Source organism: Quercus lobata, chromosome 2, assembly GCF_001633185.2.
Source record: "Quercus lobata isolate SW786 chromosome 2, ValleyOak3.0 Primary Assembly, whole genome shotgun sequence".
Lineage (NCBI taxonomy): Eukaryota > Viridiplantae > Streptophyta > Magnoliopsida > Fagales > Fagaceae > Quercus > Quercus lobata.
In genome coordinates this window covers 103588242-103615007 of record NC_044905.1, presented here as the reverse complement: position 1 = coordinate 103615007, position 26766 = coordinate 103588242, and the positions used below count along the sequence as shown (strand labels likewise).

Genomic DNA, 26766 nt, shown 5'->3' with positions numbered 1-26766 from the left:
TAAAATAATATATCCCAATAATAAAAAAAAACATTCACAGTAACAAAATCAACCGCCTATACAGTCAGCCACAGCTACAACAGCCACAACCACCACCAACACCACCACCACCACCATCACTACCACCACCACCACCACCAGTCCATAGCAGGAAAAAAAAAATAAAAAAAAAACCCAAATCTCCAATTTTTTTTCCTCAACCCAGACCAAACAAAATCAACAATCACAAACAAAATCAACAATCACCAATCACAAACAAGCACAACGTCGGCGAGCTGGGTCGGTAGAAGGGGTGGGTCGGTGAGCTGGGTCGGCAGAGAGAAGAGTGACGATGAAGCAATCGGCAGCGTGGGATGGTGAGGCGATCAGCGGCATGGGACGGTGAGGCAATCGGCGATCGGTGGCTTGGGACGGTGAGGCGATCGGCGGCTTAGGACGGTGAGGCAATCGGCGGCTTAGGACAATGAGGCGATCGGCGATTGGTGGCTTGGGACGGTGAGGCAATCGGCGATTCGTGGCTTGGGACGGTGAGGCGATCGGTGGCATGAGATGGTGAGGCAATCGGCGGCATGGGACGGTGAGGCAATCGGCGATCGGTGGCTTGGGACGGTGAGGCGATCGGCGGCTTGGGACGGTGAGGCGATCGGCGATTGGTGGCTTGGGACGGTGAGGCGATCCGGCGGCTTGGGACGGTGGCTTGGGACAGTGAGGCGATCGGCGATCGGCGATCGGCGATCGGTGGCTTGAGACGGTGAGGCAATCAACGGTGAGAGGAGAGTAACTATGAGATGATGAGAGCTTGAGAGATTGAGAGAGTTTTGGGAGAGGATGAGAGTTCAGTGACTGAGAGAGAGAGAAAAGGACGGAGTGAGAGAGAATTAAGTAATTTTTTAACGGATGGGGAAGAATAAAATAATATTTTTTTTTTGCTTTGATGAACAGTGCACATCTATTTATAGATGTGCACTGTAGCAGTGGAGCTAAAATTTTTAGATTTAGCTCCACTGCTGCAACAACTTTTTTTTGTCTATAGAGCTAAATTTTAGCATTATACCTATATAGCACCATTGCTGTGAGTGCTCTAAGGAGTTGGGTATTTTAAATGATGAGTAATTAGTGACGAAAATTGAGTGAAAAATGATGAATGATAAAAAATTAAAAAAAAAAAAAAAAAAAAAAAAAATTCAAACAAGGCCTAAAGAACTGTTAAAGAGAAGCCAGTGTCAGCCCTTTCGTTGAAAGTGCCATGTGTCCTTCCCTCCTTCCAGATCATACAGTTTTCTCCGGAACATTCTAAAGAACTCTCTCCTCTAATCTAACAGTTTAATTTTCTCGGGAACATTCTATAGCTATATCTCTCTTTTTCCACATCATCATCATCCATCCAAATTTATCTCTACATTTCTCTCCTTCATTTCAGAACAATATCGAGAACGATCCAGAAAAGCAAACGCACAAATCTGACCTCTCCCATCTCCTATAAAACCCCAAACCCACCTATAACACAAACCATATTACAAGCTCAAATTAAAGCAAACCCACCAACATATCCTTCATTCATTTTCTCTCAACTACTACATTTCTATTCCAAACTTCAAAACCCCCAAATGGGCAAGCCAGGCTATACCATGTCTCTGCTTGTAATGGTACTTGTTGGTCTTATGGCCGCACAGGCCACTGCGTTGATGCCATACACAAGGTCCCTATGGGACATGATGCTCCCATCTGAGGACCCTTTTAGAATCCTTGAACAAACCCCACTAACCATCCCCAAAGGCATTGAGAACCTTGCTTTGGCACGTGCAGACTGGAAGGAGACCCCCACAGCTCATGTCATAACCTTGGACGTACCTGGGATAAACAAGGATGATATCAAGATTGAGGTGGAGGATAACAGGGTGTTGAGGATCAGTGGAGAAAGGAAAGGTGAAGAAGAAACTGAGGGTGACAAGTGGCATAGGGCTGAGAGGACTAATGGCAAGTTCTGGAGGCAGTTCAGGTTGTCAGGGAATGCGGATTTGGATCATGTTAAGGCACATATTGAGAATGGTGTTTTGAGGATCACAGTGCCAAAGTTTGCTGAGGAGAAGAAGAGGCAGCCTAAAGTGATTAACATTGCTGTGGAGGGGTCCTCTGGTGAAGACATTAAGGCTACCAAGGCTGAGATGTAAAGAAGAATGCTTTGGGTTTTTTTTGGTTGGATCTCACTTTTGTATTGCAATATGTATGTTTCAAGGAAAATATGATACTACTTTGTACCGGCAATTTGGTTTTGTATTTCAAGTTTTTGTAATCTGGTCTTGATGCAATAAAATCAAGTTTATAAATTGGAAATTTCGGCCATGCTTTAATTAATACATGAGATTCTAATGCTAATATTAGTTAGAGTTTTGCCTAAACATTACATATTGGCTTATGTAATAAGTAAGTTTGATCTATTTAACTACAATATTGCAAATAATGCACTCGAAATGCGATCCTTCAAGACCAAATTTACTGTTTTGAAAAATGAACAATTCTCTCTGGTTTATTTAATAAAACTCACAGGATAATAATTTTCATTTTCCTTCTAAATAAAATTTCAGTTGAGTCTATTTTCTGACACAATAAGTTAGCGAATGAGTTATTAGTGGCAAGGTAATATAATGAACCGTAACTTTTCCTGCTGAAGATTTGGTAGACGAATAATACAGCAGGGTAAAAAAAAAAAAAAAAAAAAAAAGAGAATAAATCCAAACAAGTTATTTTACATCCACAACTATCAAAATTAAAGTTGAAGTTATATTCAGGTGGTTATTGCTAAATTTTTGTAGCACTTAGTTTCAGTAACTTCATAAAATAAAATAAAATGAATTATATAAGTTACTATACTTTAGTGGGTAAAAATAAAATGAATTATTTTATCGTCTCTTACAATATATATATATATTTGCATGCCTCTCTGACGGTCTCTTCACAGTCTCTCATATCTCTCTCTCTCTCAACCTATGTCACTCTTCCACACAACACCACCCCTCCCCCCCCCCCCCCCCCCCCCCCCCAATGCTGCTCTCTCAAAACCAAAGCTTCAGGAGTATGTTGGTCTGGGTTTATGTTTCATTTGGGTCATCTCAAATCAAAGATTTTAAGGGTGGTGGTGGCGTGGGTTATGAAATGTGGGTTTTGAGTTTAGATGGGCCGTGCAATGGTAGATTCCGGTCTGTATGTTGGTGAATCGCAATGGTGCGTTAGGTTGGTGTTGCGATAATGATGGTTGGGTAGCAAATGATGGATGTGATTTTCAATGGGGGTATGCCGATGGCTGTGGTGGTTGTAATGGGTTGCTGTTGAGAGCTGGTGAGAGTGGAGGTGGTGATGGTAGCTAGGTGGTGGTGGTGATGGATGTGATTTTCAGTATGAATATGGGTATGTGATTTTCTGATTATAGGTATGTGATTTCCGGTGGTTGTGGTGGTGAGCTATGGTTGTTGTGATGTGGTGGAGAGAGAGGAAGAGAGGCATTGCTATGGTGAAGAGCGAGACAGTGAATAACAAAGAAAAAGAGGGAGTGAAATAAATTAAAAATAAATTTTTTTTTTTGAGAAAGTAAAAAATAAATAATGTTGAATGTGACGTGAAGGATAAGAAATGATATATTGGATGAACTGTATAATGAATTGTCAAAATGGATTTTACTGAAATAGGCATTGATAGCAAAATAAAATAAAATTTTACTGAAATATCTAGCGCTATTTTTTAGCCCTTCTCATTTTTTACCCAGATTATTCAAACCTATAACTTGCCCATAATAATGATAACTATAATCTATCCCAATAAATTTGAATTTGGAACCGAAATTAGCCCCAAATGTATAAAGAGACGTCACAAATTATCCATATAACAAATCTCATCAGCCATTAAAATATAAATATACTCGAGCTAGTTTCCTTCATCCATTGATAATGGTGGCACCACAACACAAAGTTACCACATAACCAGCTCCAGCAGCAGGCTCTGGATGTTTTAGTTATAGATCAAAATTATCATATCCTCGGACAGACATCGAGACTTGTCCAAAGACCAAACTCACGCCTAGTCATCAAATTAAATACGTCTGACCCAAGAGAACAAGATCAATCACAAGCAGTTTCATTTGCACAGATAATCATTAATTCAAACTCCAATATCAAACTTATGAAATAAAATATATCAAAATTCACTGCAATGTTTTCCTAGGCCAGCAAATAACTATCCCATATTTGTCTTCAGGCTCCAACATAACTGAAAGTAAGCAACATAATAATAGAACAGAACAATCATTTAGAAAAGAGAAGTTCCCTTCCCCTTTTTGTCTCCTCCTATTTCAAAGTGCTTGCACCTCTGCAAAAACGAGTTGCAACAACCAAGCATTAGCAGAAGGCAAAAATAAAAAAGCCAAAATAAACCAGCAACATGTATAAAACAACAAGAAAATCTGTGGAGAAATAACAATGTTGCAAATCAATTACCTTAATGGGGTGCTGTGAAACATGTTTGCAGCCCTGGCACTGCAGCCTTAGCACGATCTTTTTGGTTGTCTTAGCCTGCTCACAAAAAAGGCCATCAATATATCAACAATAGACATTCTTTTATATGTAACAGTAGATTTCCATTAACTGTTTAAAAAATAACCCAAAAAAAATCAATTGAAGGAATCTGAATTATTCTTTTTTTCGGTGGGGTGTGCCAAGCCTGCATTAGTGCATCGCATGGGAAACACTTAAAAGGCCCCAGTAGCAAGCTACTGTAGTGGGCCTTCCCCCCTTAAAAAATTAGTTAAATATGATGTGACCCAAATGGGCCACATATCAGATATTAAACCGATAAGAACATGAATTAATCTTGACAAATGACTCGGTTTCTTTTTCGGCAGAGAGTTACATTCATGCAGAGGAGAAGAGGACAGGAGTAAAAATCATACCTTCTTGTGGAAAACAGGCTTTGTTTGCCCTCCATAACCTGATTGCTTGCGATCATAACGCCGTTTTCCCTGAACAGCAAGGCTATCCTTTCCCTTCTTGTACTGTGTGACCTTATGCAAGGTGTGCTTTTTGCACTCCTTGCTCTTGCAGTAGGTCTTCTTTGTCTTAGGAACGTTCACCTGTGGTTAACAGCATACAAACCATATTTAGGAGTGAAGGTAGGTACCATTTGGCCATGTGCCATTGGCTAGTAAAACAGCAATCAGTTGCAAATTCAAGAGAAAATCAGCCATGAGCGCATAGTGATCCACCACCATTTTATGATTACTAAAACAAGCAGCTATGACATTACAAACATCTTCTAAAGTGAGCATATCCATAAAATTTAATTAAAGCCGAGAACATCAAACTAAAACTGTAAACCATTTAGGATCATTTCTCGAGGCCATTATTGATTATTTCCATTCCCCTTACCTCAAAATCAAAGTTCTGTAGACACCAAAAACAGCACCCAGTTATGATCATGTCACTGGGGCCTTATTCCCATCTCCCTTATCCCAATATTCGAAATCATATAGATACCTAAACACTCCTCGTAGAGTCAATTTTAGAAAAAGAATCTTAGCATCAAAAGCAATGGTTCTTCTAAAAACACAAACTGGTTTCCTGTATATCATTGAACTCCACAACTCATAATCCCCATTTACTTACATTTCCTACACCACATGATACATCACACCTAAATAAAAATCTAATTAAAAAATCACCTTGATTGCATTCAGCCATCAGAAACAAGAAGCAAATCACATATGCCAAGCTATCACCTTGCACCACTTTTCAAGGTGGCTATTAGAAAAAGAGAACTACACACCAGAGAACCCAGAACACACATAACATTTCAAGCATGAGAACAAACAAGCAAACCACATATGGGTAGCTAAGCCATGAAATTGGGTAGATAAACAAGCATATATGAGAAAACCCAAATCACAGACAAGATGAACTGAGAGACAAACCATATATTGGTAGCTAAGCTAACAAATCTAGCCCACAAACCCCTACAGCTTCATATAGTATGTTCAAATATTAATCTTGAGCTAAGCATAGCAAAATCCAAGACCAACAAAGATAACAACTTATTCATTTCTAGAGCGACCAAATACCCATAAAAATTTTGAAGAGAGCGAGAGAGAGAGAGAGAGTACCATGGTGATGAGAATCAGAGCAAGCGACCGAACCAGGCGTGTGTTTGTTGGTATAGGAAAAACCCTAGCCCACTGATATTAGTTTAGATTTTATAGGGTTACGGCTCGGTGCTTGTTAGGGTTTGGGCTTTGCTTCTTTTTCTGTTTGTTTGGCTGCACCCGATTTTATATTCGGACATCGGAATTGGATGTCCCGATTTTTTAAGTGAATTGGGCCGGAAAAGGGTAACGGAGTGTAACACTCTGTAAAGAAAAAGATAATAAAATAGTTGTATTGGATTTAATAATCATCACAAAATAAAAATAGTATTTGTGTTTTATTGGCCAACATAACTATGTGTTGAATTCGATTGAAAATTTTAATGTACAACACAAATATTCTACCTAATATTTACCCTATAATGACTAGAAGACAAGGAGATGAAGATCTTATATATGTATAAATTGGAATCCCACCCCAAAATGAGTACCCTGCTTTTCTTAGGTTTCGTTTGGAAGTTTATAAAAAAATGGAATGGAATGATCATAAGGGAATGGAAATGAATGAAATTGAATGTATTTAAAGCAAATTAAAGGAATGGAAAAAAATGAAATTAAGTAATCTTGATTGGATGTTTTAAAATAAATGAATGGAAATGAATGGAATATAAGTAATCTTGTTTGGGAGTAACATAGAGGGGATGAAATGAAATCATTTTATGACAATATTACTATTAGACCCCTATTTTAAAATAAATGGTTGAATATATAGGGGTTGTAGGGGCACGATTCCTTTGCGGCCTAATGGTGTTGCTGGGCTCGCGCATGAAAGATTCCTCACAATATGATTTGTAGAGAGTGGGCTTGAAAAACTTGGCCTTGGTCACGGGGCGATGTTCCAATCTCGATTTTAGAGGAATTCCTGTAGGGAAAAGAGTTGGGCCTGAACATTTAAGCCCTACAGCGCCGCGTCCTACGAGATTGGGCTCCTCGGACTTGATCCGAGAATCCTTGAGGTCTTACCCCGGTTACCCCATGGTGGGTTTTCTCCGGGATGTGCATGGGTTCTTCAGGTGTTTTCACCCATGGAGTCTTTCTTTTTCAGAAGTAGGATCAGACCCCCTTCATCAGATTCACTTACTTCTTCTTTTATACTAGCCTGCGTTCGCTGTCCTTCGTCCATGTGTAGGGTCAACTTTTACAAGACTGACATTTGTCCCATCAGTCCAATCCCAGAACTGTTGGGGATGGTTGATAAAACTGAAGAGTACGGCTCTGTCAGGCGCAGTGCATTGAATGGCAATGAGAGCAGCTTTCCCGGATACTCTTAGATTCTCTTTTAAGTTTGGCCCTATACCCGTTTTACCCCTCTTTTCCTGTGGGATTTTGGATCTGCCGAGAACTGGATTGTCCTCGACTGGATCCCAAAACTATTTGGTGCTCTGTATCATAGAGCTTGGGCCATGGTTCTCCTCGGCTCGGGCCTTCGGACTCTCTGCGGGCAAATGGGTTTGGCCCATAAATTATTGGGCCCCACAATAGCCCCTCAAAACCCTGCTATCCGACTTCTGGGTTGGAAAGGAGGGTTTTGGCAAACCCGGGCCTTCAGTATGGCTTATTTAATTCAGCCCTGCATTAATATGGGCGGTTTTCCACCTGTCCGGGAAGCTCGCCGGTTTACAAGGTATTCCCTTTAATCTGCTCGTGATCTACTCCTGCCGCTTGGCTGTCCAAGACGCGCCTTTAATGACTTCCCTTTACGAGGCTCATTTATGTCCGACGGCTCATCTGATGAGATGGGGAAGTGGAGCGGACGCATCTCTTTTCTTCAGATTCTTTTGGGAACCTGAATGAATTTAATACCCCCCGTTTTGCCCTTCCTATAAGAAGGCAAGCAGGAGGCCATCACTTTCGTGCAAACTCCCTTCCATCCTTCTGAGATCTGAAACCCATAGCCTCCATTAGCGTTCGCCTAACCCGATTGTTATACACCATATCAGTATACGTCCACCATAACGAGTGATGAAGGAACCATGCCCCTCCTCAAAACACCATGCTCTAATAAAACTCGAAATGGCTCGGTCAGGGCAAGGGTGGCGCAGACTTAAGATTTGTCCCGCCTCCTTTTCAGCCAAAATTCGAAGCAAGGGCTCGTCACGTCAAACCTTCGGCGTGACTGAGTCGAGAACGCCCACTATCAGCACCACCCGGCTCCTCACGAGCATACCTAACATGGCACCAGTGTGTTAGGAGTCAGGGCTGAGGCAGGGGCTAAGTGCTTCTGCTTCTTCCTCTTTTTGTTCACTGGTGCCCTCTTCCGCCTTCCTCTCCTAGTCTTCCCAGCACCAGCTCCGTCCTGGTGCTGTCCTTCTCCCTCTTTTACTCCTCTCTCTTTCTTTTCATCTCTTCCCCTCTTCTTCTCCTCCTTCTCTTACTCATGTCCTCCATCTTCTTCATTCATCTCCTCCATCTTTTTCATTGATTTCTTCCTTACTATTTCCTTCTCCTTCGTTTTTTTTTTTTTGAAGAGGGTTCTTCTCTTAATATGAGCAACAATGAGGCAGAGATTGGAGAGACTTTGAAGACGAGTTTAAAAGGCGCCTGACCATTTACTTATCTGTACTGCGGATGTTAGTGTTGCTTCGGCAGCCCCTCTTTTGTATAGGCTTGTTGAAGCCCCTTTTTGTACGTTGTAATAATTTTTCATATTAGTAAAAATGGTTATTATTTCATTTTGCATGTTCTGTCTCTATGTTTTTATAAATTTGTAAGCGCTGCTCGGCACAATAATATAGCATCTAAATCAATGACGACTGCGACCAAAATACTTGATAATAAAAAGATGTCGCCATAACTCTAATAAAATTGTTTGTCATAGCAATGTGCACCTGTGAATAACGATACTTGTCCGAAACAATGCCGAGATTAGAACTGGATGCTTTATGAGGTGTAGGAAGTAATCATTCGGAGACATATCACCCGCAAAAATGAACAGTCCCCTTAGGCTACCAAATAGTAGAGCATCTCGCCATCATCCGAGCACTTTTATTGGCCTTAACATATTACAGTATTTGAGCCGAGGACCTTCTACATCCGAGTAGTTGGTTTCCCCACAGGCTTGAGTCCGAGGACCATGCAAGGCCTTGAGTCTGTCCAAAACTTCTGATATTTCTTTTTTGTACTTGGTTTCCCCATAGGTTTGGGTCCGGGGACCATGCAAGGCCTTGGTTTTGTCCAAAACTTATGATTTTTCTCTTCTGTACTTGGTTTCCCCATAGGCTTGAGTCCGAGGACCATACAAGGCCTTGGTTCTGTCCAAAACTTATGAGATTTGTTTTTTGTACATGGTTTCCCCATAGGCTTGGGTCCGGGGACCATGCAAGGCCTTGGTTCTGTCCAAAACTTATGATTTTTCTCTTCTGTACTTGGTTTCCCCATAGGCTTGAGTCCGAGGACCATACAAGGCCTTGGTTCTGTCCAAAACTTATGAGATTTGTTTTTTGTACTTGGTTTCCCCATAGGCTTGGGTCCGGGGACCATGCAAGGCCTTGGTTCTGTCCAAAACTTATGATTTTTCTCTTCTATACTTGGTTTCCCCATAGGTTTGAGTCCGAGGACCATACAAGGCCTTGGTTCTGTCCAAAACTTATGAGATTTGTTTTTTTATACTTGGTTTCCCCATAGGCTTGGGTCCGGGGACCATGCAAGGCCTTGGTTTTGTCCAAAACTTATGATTTTTCTCTTCTGTACTTGGTTTCCTCATAGGCTTGAGTCCGAGGACCATACAAGGCCTTGGTTCTGTCCAAAACTTATGAGATTTGTTTTTTTTGTACTTGGTTTTCCCATAGGCTTGGGTCCGGGGACCATGCAAGGCCTTGGTTTTGTCCAAAACTTATGATTTTTCTCTTCTGTACTTGGTTTCCCCATAGGCTTGAGTCCGAGGACCATACAAGGCCTTGGTTCTGTCCAAAACTTATGAGATTTGTTTTTTTTGTACTTGGTTTCCCCATAGGCTTGGGTCCGGGGACCATGCAAGGCCTTGGTTTTGTCCAAAACTTATGATTTTTCTCTTCTGTACTTGGTTTCCCCATAGGCTTGAGTCCGAGGACCATACAAGGCCTTGGTTCTGTCCAAAACTTATGAGATTTATTTTTTGTACTTGGTTTCCCCATAGGCTTGGGTCCGGGGACCATGCAAGGCCTTGGTTCTGTCCAAAACTTATGATTTTTCTCTTCTGTACTTGGTTTCCCCATAAGCTTGAGTCCGAGGACCATACAAGGCCTTGGTTCTGTCCAAAACTTATGAGATTTGTTTTTTGTACTTGGTTTCCCCATAGGCTTGGGTACAGGGACCATGTAAGGCCTTGGTTCTGTCCAAAACTTATGATTTTTCTCTTCTGTACTTGGTTTCCCCATAGGCTTGAGTCCGAGGACCATACAAGGCCTTGGTTCTGTCCAAAACTTATGAGATTTCTTTTTTGTTTATTTATTTTTCGAACGTAAGCCCCTAGACCAGGGCGGGGAGAGCTGGCTTGAGGTCAAGAGCCCCTAGGGTCGCCCGCGCCATTGGCACTGCAAGGCGCAGCCCCTAGCAGAAGTTTATGTCGGAACAACAACTGCATGTCGCCGGAGACGGAGGAAGCTCCGTGAATCTTTGCTTACTAGAGAGTTGACTCCACCGCCACCTGCGCCAACACGCATGCTTCCCCACAGACGGCGCCAATTGTAGGGGCACGATTCCTTTGCGGCCCAATGGTGTTGCTGGGCTCGCGCATGAAAGATCCCTCACAATATGATTTGTAGAGAGTGGGCTTGAAAAGCTTGGCCTTGGTCACGGGGCGATGTTCCAGTCTCGATTTTAGAGGAATTCCTGTAGGGAAAGGAGTTGGGCCTGAACATTTAAGCCCTACAGCGCTGCGTCCTACGAGATTGGGCTCCTCGGACTTGATCCGAGGATCCTTGAGGTCTTACCCCGGTTATCCCATGGTGGGTTTTCTCCGGGATGTGCATGGGTTCTTCAGGTGTTTTCACCCATGGAGTCTTTCTTTTTCAGAAGTAGGATCAGACCCCCTTCATCAGATTCACTTACTTCTTCTTTTATACTAGCCTGCGTTCGCTGTTCTTCGTCCACGTGTAGGGTCAACCTTTACAAGACTGACATTTGTCCCATCAGTCCAATCCCAGAACTGTTGGGGATGGTTGATAAAGCTGAAGAGTACGGCTCTGTCAGGCGCAGTGCATTGAATGGCAACGAGAGCAGCTTTCCCGGATACTCTTAGATTCTCTTTTAAGTTTGGCCCTATACCCATTTTACCCCTCTTTTCCGGTGGGATTTTGGATCTGCCGAGGACTGGATTGTCCTCGGCTGGATCCCAAAACTATTTGGTACTCTGTATCATAGAGCTTGGGCCATGGTTCTCCTCGGCTCGGGCCTTCGGACTCTCTGCGGGCAAATGGGTTTGGCCCATAAATTATTGGGCCCCACAGGGGTATTTTGAGAGTTTTAGTAAAAAATTCATTAAATCTAATTTAATTTCCTCTTATTCCTCTCAATTTTAGGAAATGAAAATTTGAGGTTTTAAGGGAACAAAGAGAAATGAGTATTCCCTCCTACCCATTCCATTCCCTCCTATTTAAACTACCAAACAATTTCATTCCCTCCATTAAAACTCCAAAAAACAAAGGAATGGAAGATTATTCTAAAATTATTTTTTTCATTCCATTTCCTCCTCCTAAATGAGGATTTAATGACTTATTGAAAATAGAAAAGTGAGGATCATAACGAAATTGTATTTTATATTTATATATATATCTATATATATATTCTCAATGTAGTTCAATATTTTTTGAATTATTTATATCTTATTGACTTGGTATAATTTAGTGTAGGGATGAAGGGCTTAGATAAGGATATTGGGCCGTGGGCCGCACTCAAGGACGTCAAATAGCCTGATGACAAATAAGTACTAGTCTAGGCATGAAGATTATTGGGCCGAGGAAGATGTTTGGTCATAATGAACAGGTGACATTGTCCGAGGAGCAACCCCTCCTTAGCCAATAGAGTGGAAGCCTAAAGTCCGACCACCCATCAAGCAGTGGCAACGCCACGTTATGCTCAGGGTGTTCTTGGGAACACCTTGACTTGAAAAAAAAAAAGGACACCCTCAATCAAAATTAGGAACACCCTCAAATAAAATAAAATAAAATAAAATTCAACTAAAATCTGGAAAAAAAAAATTGTAATAAAGCAAAACAACAAACGGCAAGCCTAACAGATTACAGAGGAAGCAAACCCACGGATTCTCAAAAAAAAAAAAAAAAAACAAAGCCCCAATACAGAGCAAATCACTAAATCAGAAACCTTAAATTAGTAAATTAGAAATCATTAAAGCTAAAGCAAACCTAAAAACAGAGCAACGCCTCCCCTTAGAAGTTAGATTGGTCCAGTTGCAGTCCAACTCCATAGCACATCGTCACCCCTCATAAGAGATCGGTCCAGTCGCAGTCCAGAGCACATCGTCGCTCATTAGAGATCGTTAGTTGGAGATCGCTCACACATCGTCGCACATCGCTCGATGGTCACTGGCTCAGCCTCAGCCTTCACTCTTCAGGCCTTCCTACTCAGCTGCTCCGATGCTCCCTCAATGTATTTCTCTCTTTTTTTCTCTCTGACTCTCTCTCAGTCTCTCTCTCTCTCTTAAATGAAATGAATGAGTCTCTGTCTCTGTCTCTCTCTTTATTCTTTAAGAGTAACTTTATCTGAACTATGATTGGTTGAAGCAGTGAAGCTTTAACTTTATTAATATTTTGCCTATTTTTTGACTTTTTGAATTTGGCTTTATTTTATGATTCTTATCTGTTGGTTGGTGTGTGTTGGTATTGGTATTAGTGTTGGTTAGTTGGTGAGATATTGTCTTTTAGTGTAATATTATTGTGATTTGTGATTGTGAAATTTTCTGATTGGCAGCTGACTCATGACCCTAACAATTAATAATTTAATTAACCAATACATTATTAAAGACAAACAAATTAAATTATGTTAGACTAAACAATAATTAATAATTTTATAATTAATGAAATAACAATATAACTAATTAAAGTTTATAAAAGACAAACAAATTAATAAAATAACTAAACAGCAATAATTAATAATTTTATTAATATTTCAAATGAACTTATAGTTTATTGTATAGGTACCTTTGTTCATTTATTTTCTTTTCATTTTTTTTTTCCTTTTGAGGTTTTTCGGTGTACAAAATGCAAATTTGTTTTGGTTTTAATAACCTTTTTTTTTTTTAAAGCACAAACTTCATACCGGCCAAATCTTGAATTTCAGTCGGTATTTACCGAAACGTCCCGAAACACTTGAAATAGATTGAAATGACCCAAAAAAATTTTCAAAGTGAAATAGGAACACCCTGGACAAAATTCGTGGAGTCGCCACTGCCATCAAATACTGGACAGTAGGCAACCGTGATTGGGAGGATAAACTTAAGAAAAAGATGAGTCAATAGATAATTGAGAAATATCTAGGAAGAACGCTGCTACCACCGCATTGAATGCTCTGCATTTAACCCCCTAACCGCATTAATGTGGAAGTGATATCTGAACAGTGACTTTCAGCCTTACAGCTATCCACAAAGACTTCAGAAAGGTGTTGATGGAATAAGTATCAATGAGATTAGTAATCTGATCTACACGTGAAGGGCTGAGATAAAAGAGAGGAAGGGAATATAAAATGGAATGACTCCATTACAGAAAGACAGGAGGAGAAATCCAGAAAAGAAATCACTGTGTAACTAAGAACTTTTTTTTTTGTTGGAGAAAGTGTGTAACCAATAACTTGAATATTTGTAAAAGTCTAAGAGAAATATATAAGAACATACTTACCTCGGACCCGATCGATGATTATTTTTCCTTTTCAAACTGTTTGTCTTGTTCATTCTAATATCAACTAGCCTATTGTGATCTACATTCTAACTCATTGAACATTCAGTAACAAGCCGATTCTCTAACAAATTTATTGTTTTGGGCTCATTGAGCCATTGTCCAAATCTCCTGGGCTATGAACCAAAACGTGTCCTTACAATTAGTATATTATATATTATACAGTAAAAGTTTGACTAATAATGTTTATTTGACAAGCTTGTAAACAAATTAAGCTTTGTCAAGTAGTGAGTGTTTGAACTTGGCTTAATGGCGAAAGTAACATCCAAGCTCAAACCAAGTCTATAAATGATATTTAAGTTCAAGCTCATCAAAAAGTCTAAAAGCTTGAGTTCAAGTTGTTAAGCTTCAAATCCGACACAAGTACATTGTCAAGTTTGTTAAAACCCTATTTGATTTGGTCCAAACTCCCAATTACTTTTTTCTATTTTTGAAAAAAAAACTCTCAATTACTTAAAATTAATAGTAAAATACAAATTATAGTTTTCAAGCTTATTATTAAGCTCTTAAACAAGCCTAAACTTAGCTTTTTAATTTTTTTAATTTTTTAATTAGTATCAAGCTAATGTTCACAAATCTATTAATAATTTTTTTTTTCCCCTTAAATTTAGTCTGTTTATTAAATAAGCTAAAAACTAAGGCTCAAACTTGATTTGTTTATACATAAACAAAAATTAATGATTTTTTTTATTATTGAGTCAAGCATGAATTATGTATAAATGAGAATTTTTCAGAATGAGTTGTCCTTTGATTATTTATGAAAAAAATCGATAAATCCAAAGGTTATAATGTTATATATATATATATATATATCTTTATTGAAAATTAAATATAATATTAACTTGGCAATAAATATAAATTTCAAAGGATGAAAATAATAAAATCCAAAACTACAGAAACAAAAATGATTTCAAGGACAAATAATTTGCAAGTTAAAAAAAAAAAAAAGGTATTATGTTAATTTTTGGATTAAAAAATTCAAATAATTTTGGATGAAAAAAAGAGGAAAAGACATGCGATTCTTTTAACCAAAAAAAAAATGAAAAAGACATGCGATCCCAAATTCTCAAAAAATTGTCTGCGACGACTCTCTGGGCTTTTGAGCGTGTCTACTGCAGTTAGCACTCAGTACAGTTCAGTTCAGTTCTATTTGCAATGGAGGAAACCCTAACCACCATACTTGAAGAAGAAGAAGAACAAGAAGAAACCACCGACCAACCCATGCCCGACGTGCCTCAAAACCCTAACTCTCTCGCTTCCGACGATGCCTCCGACTCTCACTCCGAATCCGAATCCGATTCCGACTCCGAAGACGAATCCCAGCAGAAAGTGGAGCTCCAAACCCTGGAAACGGAGCTCTCTTCCAACCCTTCGAACTACGACTCTCATGTCCAGTACATAAGACTACTAAGGAAAATGGGAGAGATAGAGAAGCTGAGACAAGCAAGAGAGGCCATGAGCCTCCTCTTCCCATTGACTCCTTCCATGTGGCAGGATTGGGCTAAAGACGAAGCTTCTCTCGCCACCACTCAGTATCATCCTCATCCCTAGCCTTTTGCTTCTGTGTTTTTGATTAATTCTTTTGCATAATAGTTGGTTTCGTTTTGTTGTTACTGTTATTGTAGGCCCGAGGCTGTTGCCGCAATCGAAAAGCTTTACGAACGAGGCGTGTTCGATTATCTGGTTCGTTATCGATCTTAATAACTGAATTTGGATTTTCTCTCTCCAAAATTGCTCATAGTACTAGTTCAAAAAAAGTCCACCATGAATGACAATATATGCATCTACTTTCTTAGCTACATTGCCAAACATTAGCATGTTTGTAATGTTGATTTGTTGGCACAAAGATTGTTTTTACCAAAATCTTAATCAGCTTGTACTCTGACCTGTGAACCATATGATTTGAAAATATGTTTATAATTGAGAAGATGGGATTTGTTTTTTAATCCCAATATCCGAGTGAAAAGAGCGTGTGGATGTTCAAATTTTATTAGTTATTTATGTTTGTACCTATCAAAAAGAGGAAACCTATTTATGTGTGTAGTTTGATTTCATCATCTTGCCTATGTACATGTGGTTGTGAGCCATTTTGAAGGTAAAATGGGAATCACTTTGTATTAGAATTTTGGCTTTTCAGTCTTTGGATTGAATAAATTCGGATCACTTTTAGTCTGTACTGAATGTGGAATCCTGGGGAAATGATTAACCGCATATTTTCTAACAACAATGGTGAAGATATTGCTTAAAGAATCGAGGCAATTGATTGTTTTTTGTTGCAGTCTGTCTCCCTTTGGTATGACTACTTGACTTTTGTTCAAGAATATGATCCAATGGTACGTGATTGTTTGCCTGCTGGCATTTCAAAGGCAAGAAATCTGTTTGAGCGTGCTCTTACTGCAGCTGGTTTGCATGTTACCGAAGGCATCAAACTATGGGAAGCATACAGGACATTCGAGCAAGCTATATTGCTTACTATTGACGAGTCTGATATTCAGGTTAGAACTTGTTCAGTAACCTTTTTCATTGTTTGATTAGGAATTTTATGATATTAACTAAAAAATCTGCTGTATTGCTAGGAATTATCGATTATTTTATTTTTTTAAAATTTTTTTTTTTCGTCTAAGATCTATCTGTAAGAGAGGCTCTTCTTTTATATTGCAGGCAAAAGAAAAGCAGAATCAGCGCATTCGAACTTTATTTCAGCGACAGTTATCTGTCCCTCTTGTTAACATGAAGTCAACACTTCAGGCTTATAAGGCTTGGGAGGTGGAACAAGGAAAAGTTCTTGATGTTGAATCCAGTGATTTGGATGGGATTTCTTCTCATGTTGCCACAGCTTACCAGAAAGCCTTGGAGGGGTATAATGCACGTGTTCATCTTGAAGAACAGATTTCAAGGCAGGATATATCTGATTCAGAAAGACTTCAACAATTTGTGGTATATAGAATTTAAATTAGAAGTTTACTAGATTCATTTTAGAAAGCATGAGTTTTAAGTACCTTTATATTATTTAGACTCTCTCTCTCTCTCTGTGCTAGTACAGAAATGATGTTATTTATTTATTTTTTTAAGTTCTAAAAGAGATGATTTTGCAGATCTACTTAAAATTTGAAGAGTCTTCTGGAGATCCAGCCCGGGTACAAGTTCTGTATGAACGTGCTATTGCTGACTTTCCAATAGCAAGTGACCTATGGCTTGACTACACTCGCTATTTGGACAAAACCTTGAAGGTTTTCCCTTCTAATTTTTTGCTATGATTTTTTTCCTGAGGAGTGTTTTTTGCAATCCAAGTCCTAATATATTTCTTTGTCTTCAGGTAGGTAATGTTGTGAGAGAGGTTTATTCCAGGGCCACAAAGAATTGTCCCTGGGTTGGAGAACTTTGGGTTCGATATTTGCTTTGCTTGGAACGTGGCCGTGCTTCTGAGGAAGAATTAGCTGCTGTATGTTACCATTGGTGCCTTTCCTTTGGAGCAATTGTTTTTATGGGAACTCATTTTAATATTTTGAAGCTTAAATTAAAGATGAACAAGTATCATAGTTGAACTTTTTTTTTTAAAATATATATTTTTATCATGGTTAATGAGGAAAATCTGTCGCTGCTGATTAAGAGACAATCCTTTTAGCATAAATTGCATATGTCTCTCCAAATCCTCAATTAGAGATTTTGATTATTAGTCATTTATGAAATGTTACTGACCAAAAACAAAAAAACAAAAAGAACGGAGCATATAGGCAAGCTTTGTCAAATGCTCCTTAGTCTCTCCCTTCCTCCTGCTTTTTTTTCTTCCACTTTTTTGAGCTTTGAGGGAAAAACTACTAGCCATGTATAGTTAGCTAAGATTCTAGATAGCGAAGTTCTTAAATTCAATTCAATAATATATGTGAAATCCTGGTAAAAGTTTGCATAACCTGTAGGTTTTGGCTCAAAGCTATAAAAGGAAGAAAGAGATTACTTAATTAAAGAGAACTCATTTTGGCCCGTGTAAGTTTCATTTCATGCAAACTAGCTTGTTGTCTTAGTTAAGTGTATACTGTATACTATGTTTTGGTTCATTTCTTTGGGATTGTTCATATAGTACTACCATATAAGTACTTCATATTCACTTTATAATATTAGGATTTAATTTAAAAATTTAAAGTACTGATTAAAAAGTCTTCAAGCTAATAGTTGAACATGGGGGCGTTTGGACTCCTGGGTAATTTTTAGATATCTTAAGAGGCATTCTATTGGGGAGGCTAATATTCCATTTGACTGCTCTTATACTATGTTTGGCGAAATGGAGGGGGGAAAAAAGAGAAAGGAAAGCGAGAGAGAGGTGAAGAAGAGAAAATGGAAAGAAAGGAAAACTTCGTCCCTCATGAGGTTTGGCTATCAGGGAATAGTGGGAGGACATTATATATATGGTGGGATTACCTATCAAAAAAAAAAAATGGTGGGATTAAAAATAAATAAAATTTAAATATTATCTCTGCTTGATGTGGTGCATCTAGAGGAAAAGGAATGCAAGAATCTTTAATGGGTGAGAGAGAACTACTGTGCATCTGAAATCATATTTTCTGCAAACTCTATTTGATTGTATGTTGACATCAGGAAGTCTCCTTTACTCAAACTTATTAGAGATTATTGATCAGTGTAATGTCATAACTTACATATGTTGAGCATCTAGTATACCTGATGATTTTTCTTTTTCTAAATTTTATACTTATGAAGAACAAAATTTAAATATTCTCTCCCTCCATTTTCCTCCCAATCATTTCATTTCCTTTCCCCTTCTCAACTTCTACCTGACTAAACAAGAGTAAAGTACCTTTTTCCTCTCCCCCTTTCCCTTTCTTCCCTCTTCCCTTGAACCAAATAGAATGTTAGTCTTGGACAGGTGTCACTGAGGGAAAATGTTTCCTCAGTTGAGTTTTGGGGTCCATTTAGGTGCTTGTCAGATGCAGTAATTATTTTGTTGGAAGACAAACTCACACAAAAATATATAAAGAAATTCTGATGACTCCTAAAGTAAGTTTTAAATTGATTTTCAAGTTCTATTGCTTTTGCTTTCTTTTTTGCATGTTAGTTCCTTTGATAGGGCTGAATATTTTGATAAATGTTATGTAGATATTGCTTCCTATTCTATTTCTTTTTCTCTCCATATTTTTTCCCCTCATATAATTAACATTCTTGGTACTGTCTTCATCTTTATTAGAAGGAAACAGTAGATTTAAAAACCTCTAGTACTGAAAAGTCCAGTCCGCGCTTTTTCCAATTTAGGATTTCCGCATCTTATGTTAAGCTAATCAGGTGATTTTGCTTATCAGGGAAAAGAATAAAAAAAATTTCTCAGATAGTTTTGCTCATTGATTTCAGGTATTTGAGAAGTCTCTGCAGTGCACCTTTTCAACCATTGATGAGGTGTGGATAGTCTCCTAATTACTTTTTATGGGTTAATTCAACATCCAATTATATATATGTGTGTGTGCATGTTTGAGCTGACTACCTCTGTTTACTGGATCTTGTTGTTTCAGTATTTTGATCTATTCCTCACTCGAGCGGATGGCCTAAGACGAAGACTCTCATTTACTGGTGAAGTAGGGGATTATTCGATAATAAGGGAAACCTTTCAGGTACCTGGTCAACAAAACCAAATGGTTTTGTCCAGTCTTTGTCTTTGTCTTTGTCTCTGAATCTTAATTTTTGGGCCTCAGAGGCCTGTGGGTTGGGTGACTGATGTAACCTCAATACATGTTGAACAGTGAAATTTTTACTTATTTTAGTATTATTTGAAAAGTAATGTATTTTGATTCTTTCATTGATTATAATCTATTACTTCCAGAATGCTTCGGATTACTTATCACAGCACTTGAAGAACACAGAGGGTTTGGTGCGATTGCATGGTTATTGGGCCCGTTTAGAGCTAAATCTGGGAAAAGATTTAAATGCAGCTCGTGGAGTTTGGGAGAGTTTGCTAAAGATTTGGTTTGACAATATCTCTTTTCTGCCATATTAAGAAGATAGAATTATTTGATTTTTCTGTAACTTCTTTTCTAGTTTGCCAGCAACTTGCTGTTTTTATTTTGCAGTGGTTCAATGTTGGAAGCCTGGAAAGGTTATATAGCAATGGAAATTGAAGCAGGTCATATAAATGAAGCTAGGTCCATCTATAAGAGGTGCTACAGTAAAAGATTTGCGGGGACTGGCTCAGAGGTATAGTTAATTTTCTTTTGTCATACGAAAGCTTTTCATCACATTTTTACTTGATTGTTTGTTTGCTAGTTCCTCTATACAATAGGGATTAATTTGCATTTATGGGAGTGACAGAAGGTTCACATGGTATGCGTTACTACCTAGGCCCTAGGAAGCACAAACACTTAATTCGGGGTGGCGTATTTGTGTTGTACGAGTATTGTACCCGCTGTGTCATGTTATAATTTTTCAGTAATTGCTCAAGTCTCTGTGTCGTACCCGTAAACGTGTCCGTGTCTGTGCTTCCTAGATTACAGGTGTATTTTATTTGTTGAGAATTATATTAATTGATGAAATCTAGGTGTGATCATATGCAAAGTTAGACAATAAATTGTTTTCTACAAACAAAAGGGTTCTGGACAAGATTGACTGGACTTGAAGGGTAATAGATTTAAACTTAATAGTGGAAATGCAGTTTTATCAAAGGTTAAGTGAAATAATGAGTTAAAGGAAAAACAACATAAAACAAAAGTTGAATGAATGCTTTACATTGAAAAGGAAATATCCTAAAGGTTTAGACTGTGTTTCTAAGTAAAACTTTGCTTTTGGTGGATTATACCTCAAGCCATTCCGGTCTTATATCATCATTTTATTTTATTTTCATATTACTTGTGTATGACTGTTTTATTTATTTATTTATTTTTAAAAATATTGATGGAGGTATCTGATTACTTTCATATACACCTTTAGCTTGATTTTCCTTGTTTTCATCATTCATTGTAGTTGTTTGTCATATACCTTAATTTGTTCAGACTTAAAATTTCTTGAACGGTTGTTCTCATTTGATAAGTAGATACTTTCACTTTCTAAGTTGAAAAATTGTATTGGCATGGTGTTTGTTGATGTTATTTTGGGCATATGAATCCTATATAGGTTTAGTTCACTTGCTATGTAATACATTTTGGATTAGATGATATCTTCCCTTCCTAAAAAACAGAATCATTCAGGACATTTGCCATTCTTGGTTGCGCTTTGAGAGGGAATATGGTACACTTGAAGATTTTGACCATGCTGTACAAAAGGTAAATTCCTTTCTGCTTCAGTTTTGATTTGAATGTTTATGAACAAAATTGGTGCCATGTTCATATATATTGTATGTAGTACATATGAATGGCTAATTGAAATTCTTTTTTTCTTTTGTTTTATTCAATGAAGCTTTATTTACTTATAAAAAAAATTCCAAAAATGAAGAGGATGGGCTACCCAAGGTAGTCAGCCAATTGAACAAAAGTCTCCACATTGAATGTTGATAGCATGATTAGGGCGTTCAACACCAACCAAAGTTCCCCTCTCTCGAACCTGTCCAGCATTACACACAAGGGATGACCTTTCAAATCTTATGGATTTTTATGATGATGAAATATTCTGTGCCAATAGTCTTAACCATACTTGAGGGGAAAAAAAAAAGTCTAACCATGGGTGGAACCACTTTTTGGTTTTTTTTTTTTTTTTTTTTGGGGGGGGCGGGGGGAGGGGATTATTATTGGCCTTAATAAAATAAGGTTACCCCCCCCACAAAAAAAAAGTCTATTACACATGACCCCCTAACTCTAGATTTATATTCTTCCATACCCTTACTTGGCCTCCCCGGGCCCCAAGATAAAAATTCTGCTTCAGCCCTAGTCTAACATCTGTATCACTATTTTCAGCATAACCTAGGATACCCCAAAGAATGCAAACGCAAATGACCATATATCTGTTTCCAGTGAACAATGAAAAGAAGGTGCTCAACTGATTCCCCACCATTCTTGCACATAAAACACCAATCAATGATTAAAACATGCTATCTATGAAATAAAAGGAAGATTACCTACCCAAAGTTCTGTCCAGGCAAAGAAAGGTATCTTATGGGCTACTTTGGCATGGCAAATATTTCTCCAAGGGAAGTGAACTCCTGTAGAGCCCATCAAGTGTTATAGTAAGATCATCCTTCAAACTTTCCATTCTTGTTGAACCTCCAGAATGCTTGGTCCTCAACTTGGCTGGTTGGAAGATTAGAATGCGGCAAATCAAAAAATTTTGTCCGGAGACTCCAGCTCCCTAAATTGAAATGCCCACCTAAAGTGAGGATTTCAACTCCGCCCTCCACTCATGTAGGGAAATTGAAGCAGTTGTGTCTACTGCCAGCCCAAACAAATATAGAAATCACTATTTGAGACAAGATTTTCCACACCAAAGATCATTAAAATTTGAACTTGTGTGCCATCCCCAATTCTGAATTTGATGTGTAGAAAATACACGCCAATCTCCACTAATACTCCTCCAAAGGATTATCCTGTGAAAACTCCTCATAACTTCTGTAGTCCTACCTTCCTATCAGTTTCTCTGTATTTTAAACAAGTAATATGTCTCCAAAGTTGATGTCTGTCATTTCCAAATGTCCACAACCATTTTCCCTAATAGAGCTCGATTGAACATGCTTGATTTGCAAATCCCCAATTCACTTTCATTCCATGGTGAGCATAGTCTACTCCATTCTACAAAGTGGACTTCCTTGTATCACCCATGTCTCTCAACAAAAAATTAACTGAATGTGTGGAAACATGAACAAGATCTGACTTAGATGCAAGATTGAGCTATATATTGATGCTTGGATATATGGTAAGGTGAACAGTGAACCCTAACAATTTTTATTTAGTATTCATTTTTTTTTAAGAAGTAAATATTGTATAAGATTGCAAAAATGGGTTCAACCCTAGTACACTAGAGGAACGCCTAAATGAAATTGAACCATTAGGTCCATTACAATCAAAGAGATCAATAAATCCTAACAAATTAGAGAAAGAAAAAGAAGAAGATATTGGATGTGTTAAAGAACTGAAAAATCTGATGCCTTTAATAAACCTCAATATTCTGATCCTTTATTCATTAAAGGAAACTGTTTTGTCCTCTGCTGATTGTGTTGTGAGTTTCTCTATCCCTTGTAATATACTCTACTTTTCGACTATCATGTTCACAGAATGGATCCTGTTTTGCCTTTTAGGTCCTTTGTAGTTGGACAATATCTGACATGGACTTGACAAAACACCAAAAGCAAATGAAAACCTGTCATTTTCTTAAAGAAATAATTCATTAGATCTGTTTCACTGAAATTGGTGCAGTGAATCAATATGTCAATCCTATTTTCTTGAAAAATATGTCTTTGGAGATCTCTTGTTGATTTACAATTTTCACCCTTCTGCTTTCTTAGGTTACTCCTCGCCTGGAAGAGCTCCAGTTATTTAGGTTACAGCAGGAATCAAAATCAACAGATGAAAGGGAAAATTCTTCTAAGAAAAAAGCTCGTGAAAAGAGAAGGCCAGGTTCAGACTTAACTCAAGAACAGTCTCCTGCAAAGCGACAGAAAGATGCAGCTCAAAACCCAAAGAAAGCGTATGGGAAGGATAAAGCCCACGAGCCGAACTTAGTTGAGACAAATGAAGTGGAAGAGATGAATGCCAAGATTGACAATGAAAATAGCAGAAATGAACAGATGAAAGACAATTATGGAAAACAACAGATGAAAGATTCTACCCCTGGAAAAACTAAAGTATACAAGGACCAATGCACTGCATTTGTATCAAACATTAACCTTAAGGTGAGTCAAAACTCTCTTTTTCTCTTCATTCTTGGAGCAGGCTCTTGAATTTTTAATATTGATGGTACAAATTTTTTTTACAAGTATTGATGGCACAATTTTTGTAGGCAAATTCTGAAGATATACGTAAGTTCTTCAGTGATGTGGGTGGAGTAACTGCTATTCGAATACCACAAGACAAATTCACAGGAAAATCAAGGGTCTGTCTTTTATCCATTCCCTTTTGTTTCTTTTGATCTACTTTTTTGCGTCTTCATATGGAACATTTCAGTAGATGTTCTAGATGTTGATAGGTAAGGATGAACTAAAGGCTTGAATTTAACCAAGGGTTAGCTTGTCATACTATCAAGCTTCTTTGTGAAATGCATGCAATAAATTTCAGTGGGGGGTTTTTTGGGCCATTTACACTAGTTTCTCTAATCTATGTTCCTTGTATGTGTGCAATTATCATGCTTCCTAGCAATATTATAAAACAATTAAACTATAATAGGAAAATGGCCCAAAAGAAAAGGACATGTTTCATATTTCAAAAGAAGTGCCTTTTTAGAAATTTATTCAGTTATTATTTATGGTGATAGAATCAAGGCAGTGTACCACAGAATATTTTAAGCTAGATATACTTCTATAAGATCTGCTTGAATCTCTTTAATGATAGTGAACTTGTAACATTCTTGTGTCCATAACAATGAATGATGACGACGAAGATGATTATTATTAATTTTTTAATTGATTTGTGAAGGGACTAGCATACGTGGATTTCTCCGATGATGCTCATCTTGCTGCAGCTGTAGAAAAGAACAAACAGATGTTACTTGGAAAGAGGGTGAGCATTGCTCGGTCAAATCCAAACAGAAACAAAAAAGATAACTCTCGCAGTGATGGCCAAAGGGAACATGGTAAGCTAATGGATTTATATCATTCTTTACTTCACATGTTTGCACTAGGGCATGCTTGTGTCTGTGGTCACATTATTTTGTGCCAATTTCATTACTAATTAAATGTTGTGTGTGTGCGGCAGTGCTGTACTTTTGTGCTTATTTCATTTGTTTCCCCAAATTGTTGTTCTCCTTAGATGGCATTTCTGTATCAGATGTTATAGCGGTGCAAATCACTTATGTTAAAGATGGACCTCCATGGCTCCATCCCATTTTGTTTGTCCACTATGCCATTTTGGGATGACCCAAGATGTTTGTGCACTTTGAAAAGTCAAAAAGATACACTTTCATAACTTTCTCAACTTTCCCTTTGGTTCATTTATTTGAGTTTTAAGTTTTTAGGAGAGTAATTTTGGAAATTGGCTGTTATCTAAAAGACCACATTAAATGATGTAGAAACTTTCTAACTGGACAAGAGATCGGAGGAGTGGGCTCATGTCATGGTTTAAATGGACGGGTTAGCTGTATAGGGATGAATGGAGTTTGTAGTATATCTGAGAGACAGGATTATCAAAGTTCTATAACTTAAGATTAATTTTGAAAAAAAATATAGCTTTGGGACTAGACTTTTATGCTAACATATCATGTTAATATTGTATGTTTTTTGAACTTTCTGTTTAAAATTGAACAACATTAAATTTATGTGATCAATTCATAAAATACTTTTTCACTTACATACTTTTTACTTATGGATTGTGTACTTGCACACAACAAATGTCAAGTGAATATTCTTGCACTACTACACTGCAATAGGTGCATTGGGCTTTTATCTATTATTGCCCTCCCTTCATTAAAGGTTCTATGCCAAAGGAGTCTTTTGGAGTGGTCTCGTTGTTGGGGTTTTACTGATTGTTCTTCTATCACTGAGTTTATGCTTCCCCTTAGCTTGGTTTCCTGACTTCTCTTTTTGTTGTGTTGTTTGTTCTATATTTTCTTGTTGTTCATCATCATGAACAACTTGTACTTTTCCTTTTTTTTTCTCATTAATAATAGTTTTCTGATTACCTATCAAAAAAAAAAAAAAAAAAAACTCCCTGGTATTTTAGTTTTTGATGATATCTTCCCTTCTATTCTATTGGCCCTGCCCCTTAGCTCCCTTTTGTGTAATATTTCTCATTGAAGTTAAATTGGCAGTGCATGGTGCTGATCACAGCAGTACAGCTGGAGGATCTGCTACTCAAAAGCATAGAGTTGATAATGTCCCGATTAAGGGGAAGAACACATTTGCAGTCCCGAGAGCTGTTGTTAAACCACTTGGTTGGACTGCAAATGAACCGAAGACTGAGGAGGGAGATGAAAAGCCAAAGTCTAATGATGAGTTCAGAAAGATGTTTATTAAAAAGTAATGAGTTAGTGGGTCACAAATTTTACTGTATGGTGCATGACAAACTGTCATAAAATCATATGAAGGTTAAATTTTGCTTTGTCGACAATTTTACCATTTTACTTTGTTGCTCATTGGTATTTGCAAGGATTGGTATTTAGCAAGGGCCTGAAAGTATTTTTCGTTTTTCCACCTAGAAAAAATGACAAAAAGAAATCAGAATGAGAATAAATTCAAATTGGCAGGGTAGTAGAGTAAAGATTGGTATCTTGGTCTGATGATAAAGTAGCAGACGTTAGATGAAATTTCCTCAAAAAAAAAAAAAAAAAAAAAAAAAAAAAAACTCTTTCTTAATACAAAAATCAGAAAATCAGATCTCAAAGGCCTAGACTTCTTCCCCTTCACGACACCGAGTCAAGAAGCCGTTGATGCCTCTAACGCCTCCAGTGATGCTGCTGGAATTGAAGAAATCTGTTGTAACATCTTCAACAAATTTTTCTTTGCTCGTTTTATGAATCTGTTGCAAGCAGTTGCAGATTCTTATTTTGCAGTACCCATTTACACCCTCCGTCCTTACTCTTCAAATAGTTGTAACAGCTTCAACAAATTCCTCTCTAGCTGCGAAA

General features: G+C 37.9%; 3 protein-coding genes and 1 non-coding gene across 5 annotated transcripts; 2 read left to right on the top strand and 2 right to left on the bottom strand.

The window, feature by feature from the left end:
- Positions 1-1513: 1513 nt before the first annotated feature.
- Positions 1514-2355, top strand: LOC115977662 (22.7 kDa class IV heat shock protein-like). The gene has a single exon (XM_031099673.1). It carries the CDS (start codon positions 1608-1610, stop codon positions 2169-2171), a length of 564 nt encoding a protein of 187 aa, XP_030955533.1. The 5' UTR covers positions 1514-1607; the 3' UTR covers positions 2172-2355.
- Positions 2356-4106: 1751 nt separating this feature from the next.
- On the bottom strand, positions 4107-6251 carry LOC115977663 (60S ribosomal protein L44). The gene is made up of 4 exons (XM_031099674.1): positions 6146-6251; positions 4940-5119; positions 4488-4562; positions 4107-4359 (listed from the first exon to the last, which is right to left on the bottom strand). The coding sequence occupies exons 1-4, from the start codon at positions 6146-6148 to the stop codon at positions 4300-4302; spliced, it is 318 nt and encodes a 105-aa protein (XP_030955534.1). The 5' UTR covers positions 6149-6251; the 3' UTR covers positions 4107-4299.
- Positions 4695-4895, bottom strand: LOC115978481. Its single transcript, XR_004088757.1, has one exon. It is a non-coding gene; the product is annotated as a U2 spliceosomal RNA (small nuclear RNA).
- An 8845-nt stretch (positions 6252-15096) lies between the features above and the next one.
- Positions 15097-26274, top strand: LOC115977660 (squamous cell carcinoma antigen recognized by T-cells 3). Of its 2 annotated transcripts, none has more exons than XM_031099671.1 (15): positions 15097-15602; positions 15696-15753; positions 16350-16565; positions 16732-17007; positions 17166-17300; positions 17387-17512; positions 19429-19473; positions 19587-19685; positions 19895-20037; positions 20142-20265; positions 21252-21326; positions 23495-23881; positions 23989-24081; positions 24621-24777; positions 25939-26274. In XM_031099671.1, exons 1-15 carry the CDS (start codon positions 15226-15228, stop codon positions 26160-26162), a joined length of 2535 nt encoding a protein of 844 aa, XP_030955531.1. In that variant the 5' UTR covers positions 15097-15225; the 3' UTR covers positions 26163-26274. The 2 variants fall into 2 exon arrangements, with proteins under 2 accessions (XP_030955531.1, XP_030955532.1); XM_031099672.1 differs by having other exon boundaries at positions 15098-15602; positions 25951-26274.
- Positions 26275-26766: the final 492 nt, after the last annotated feature.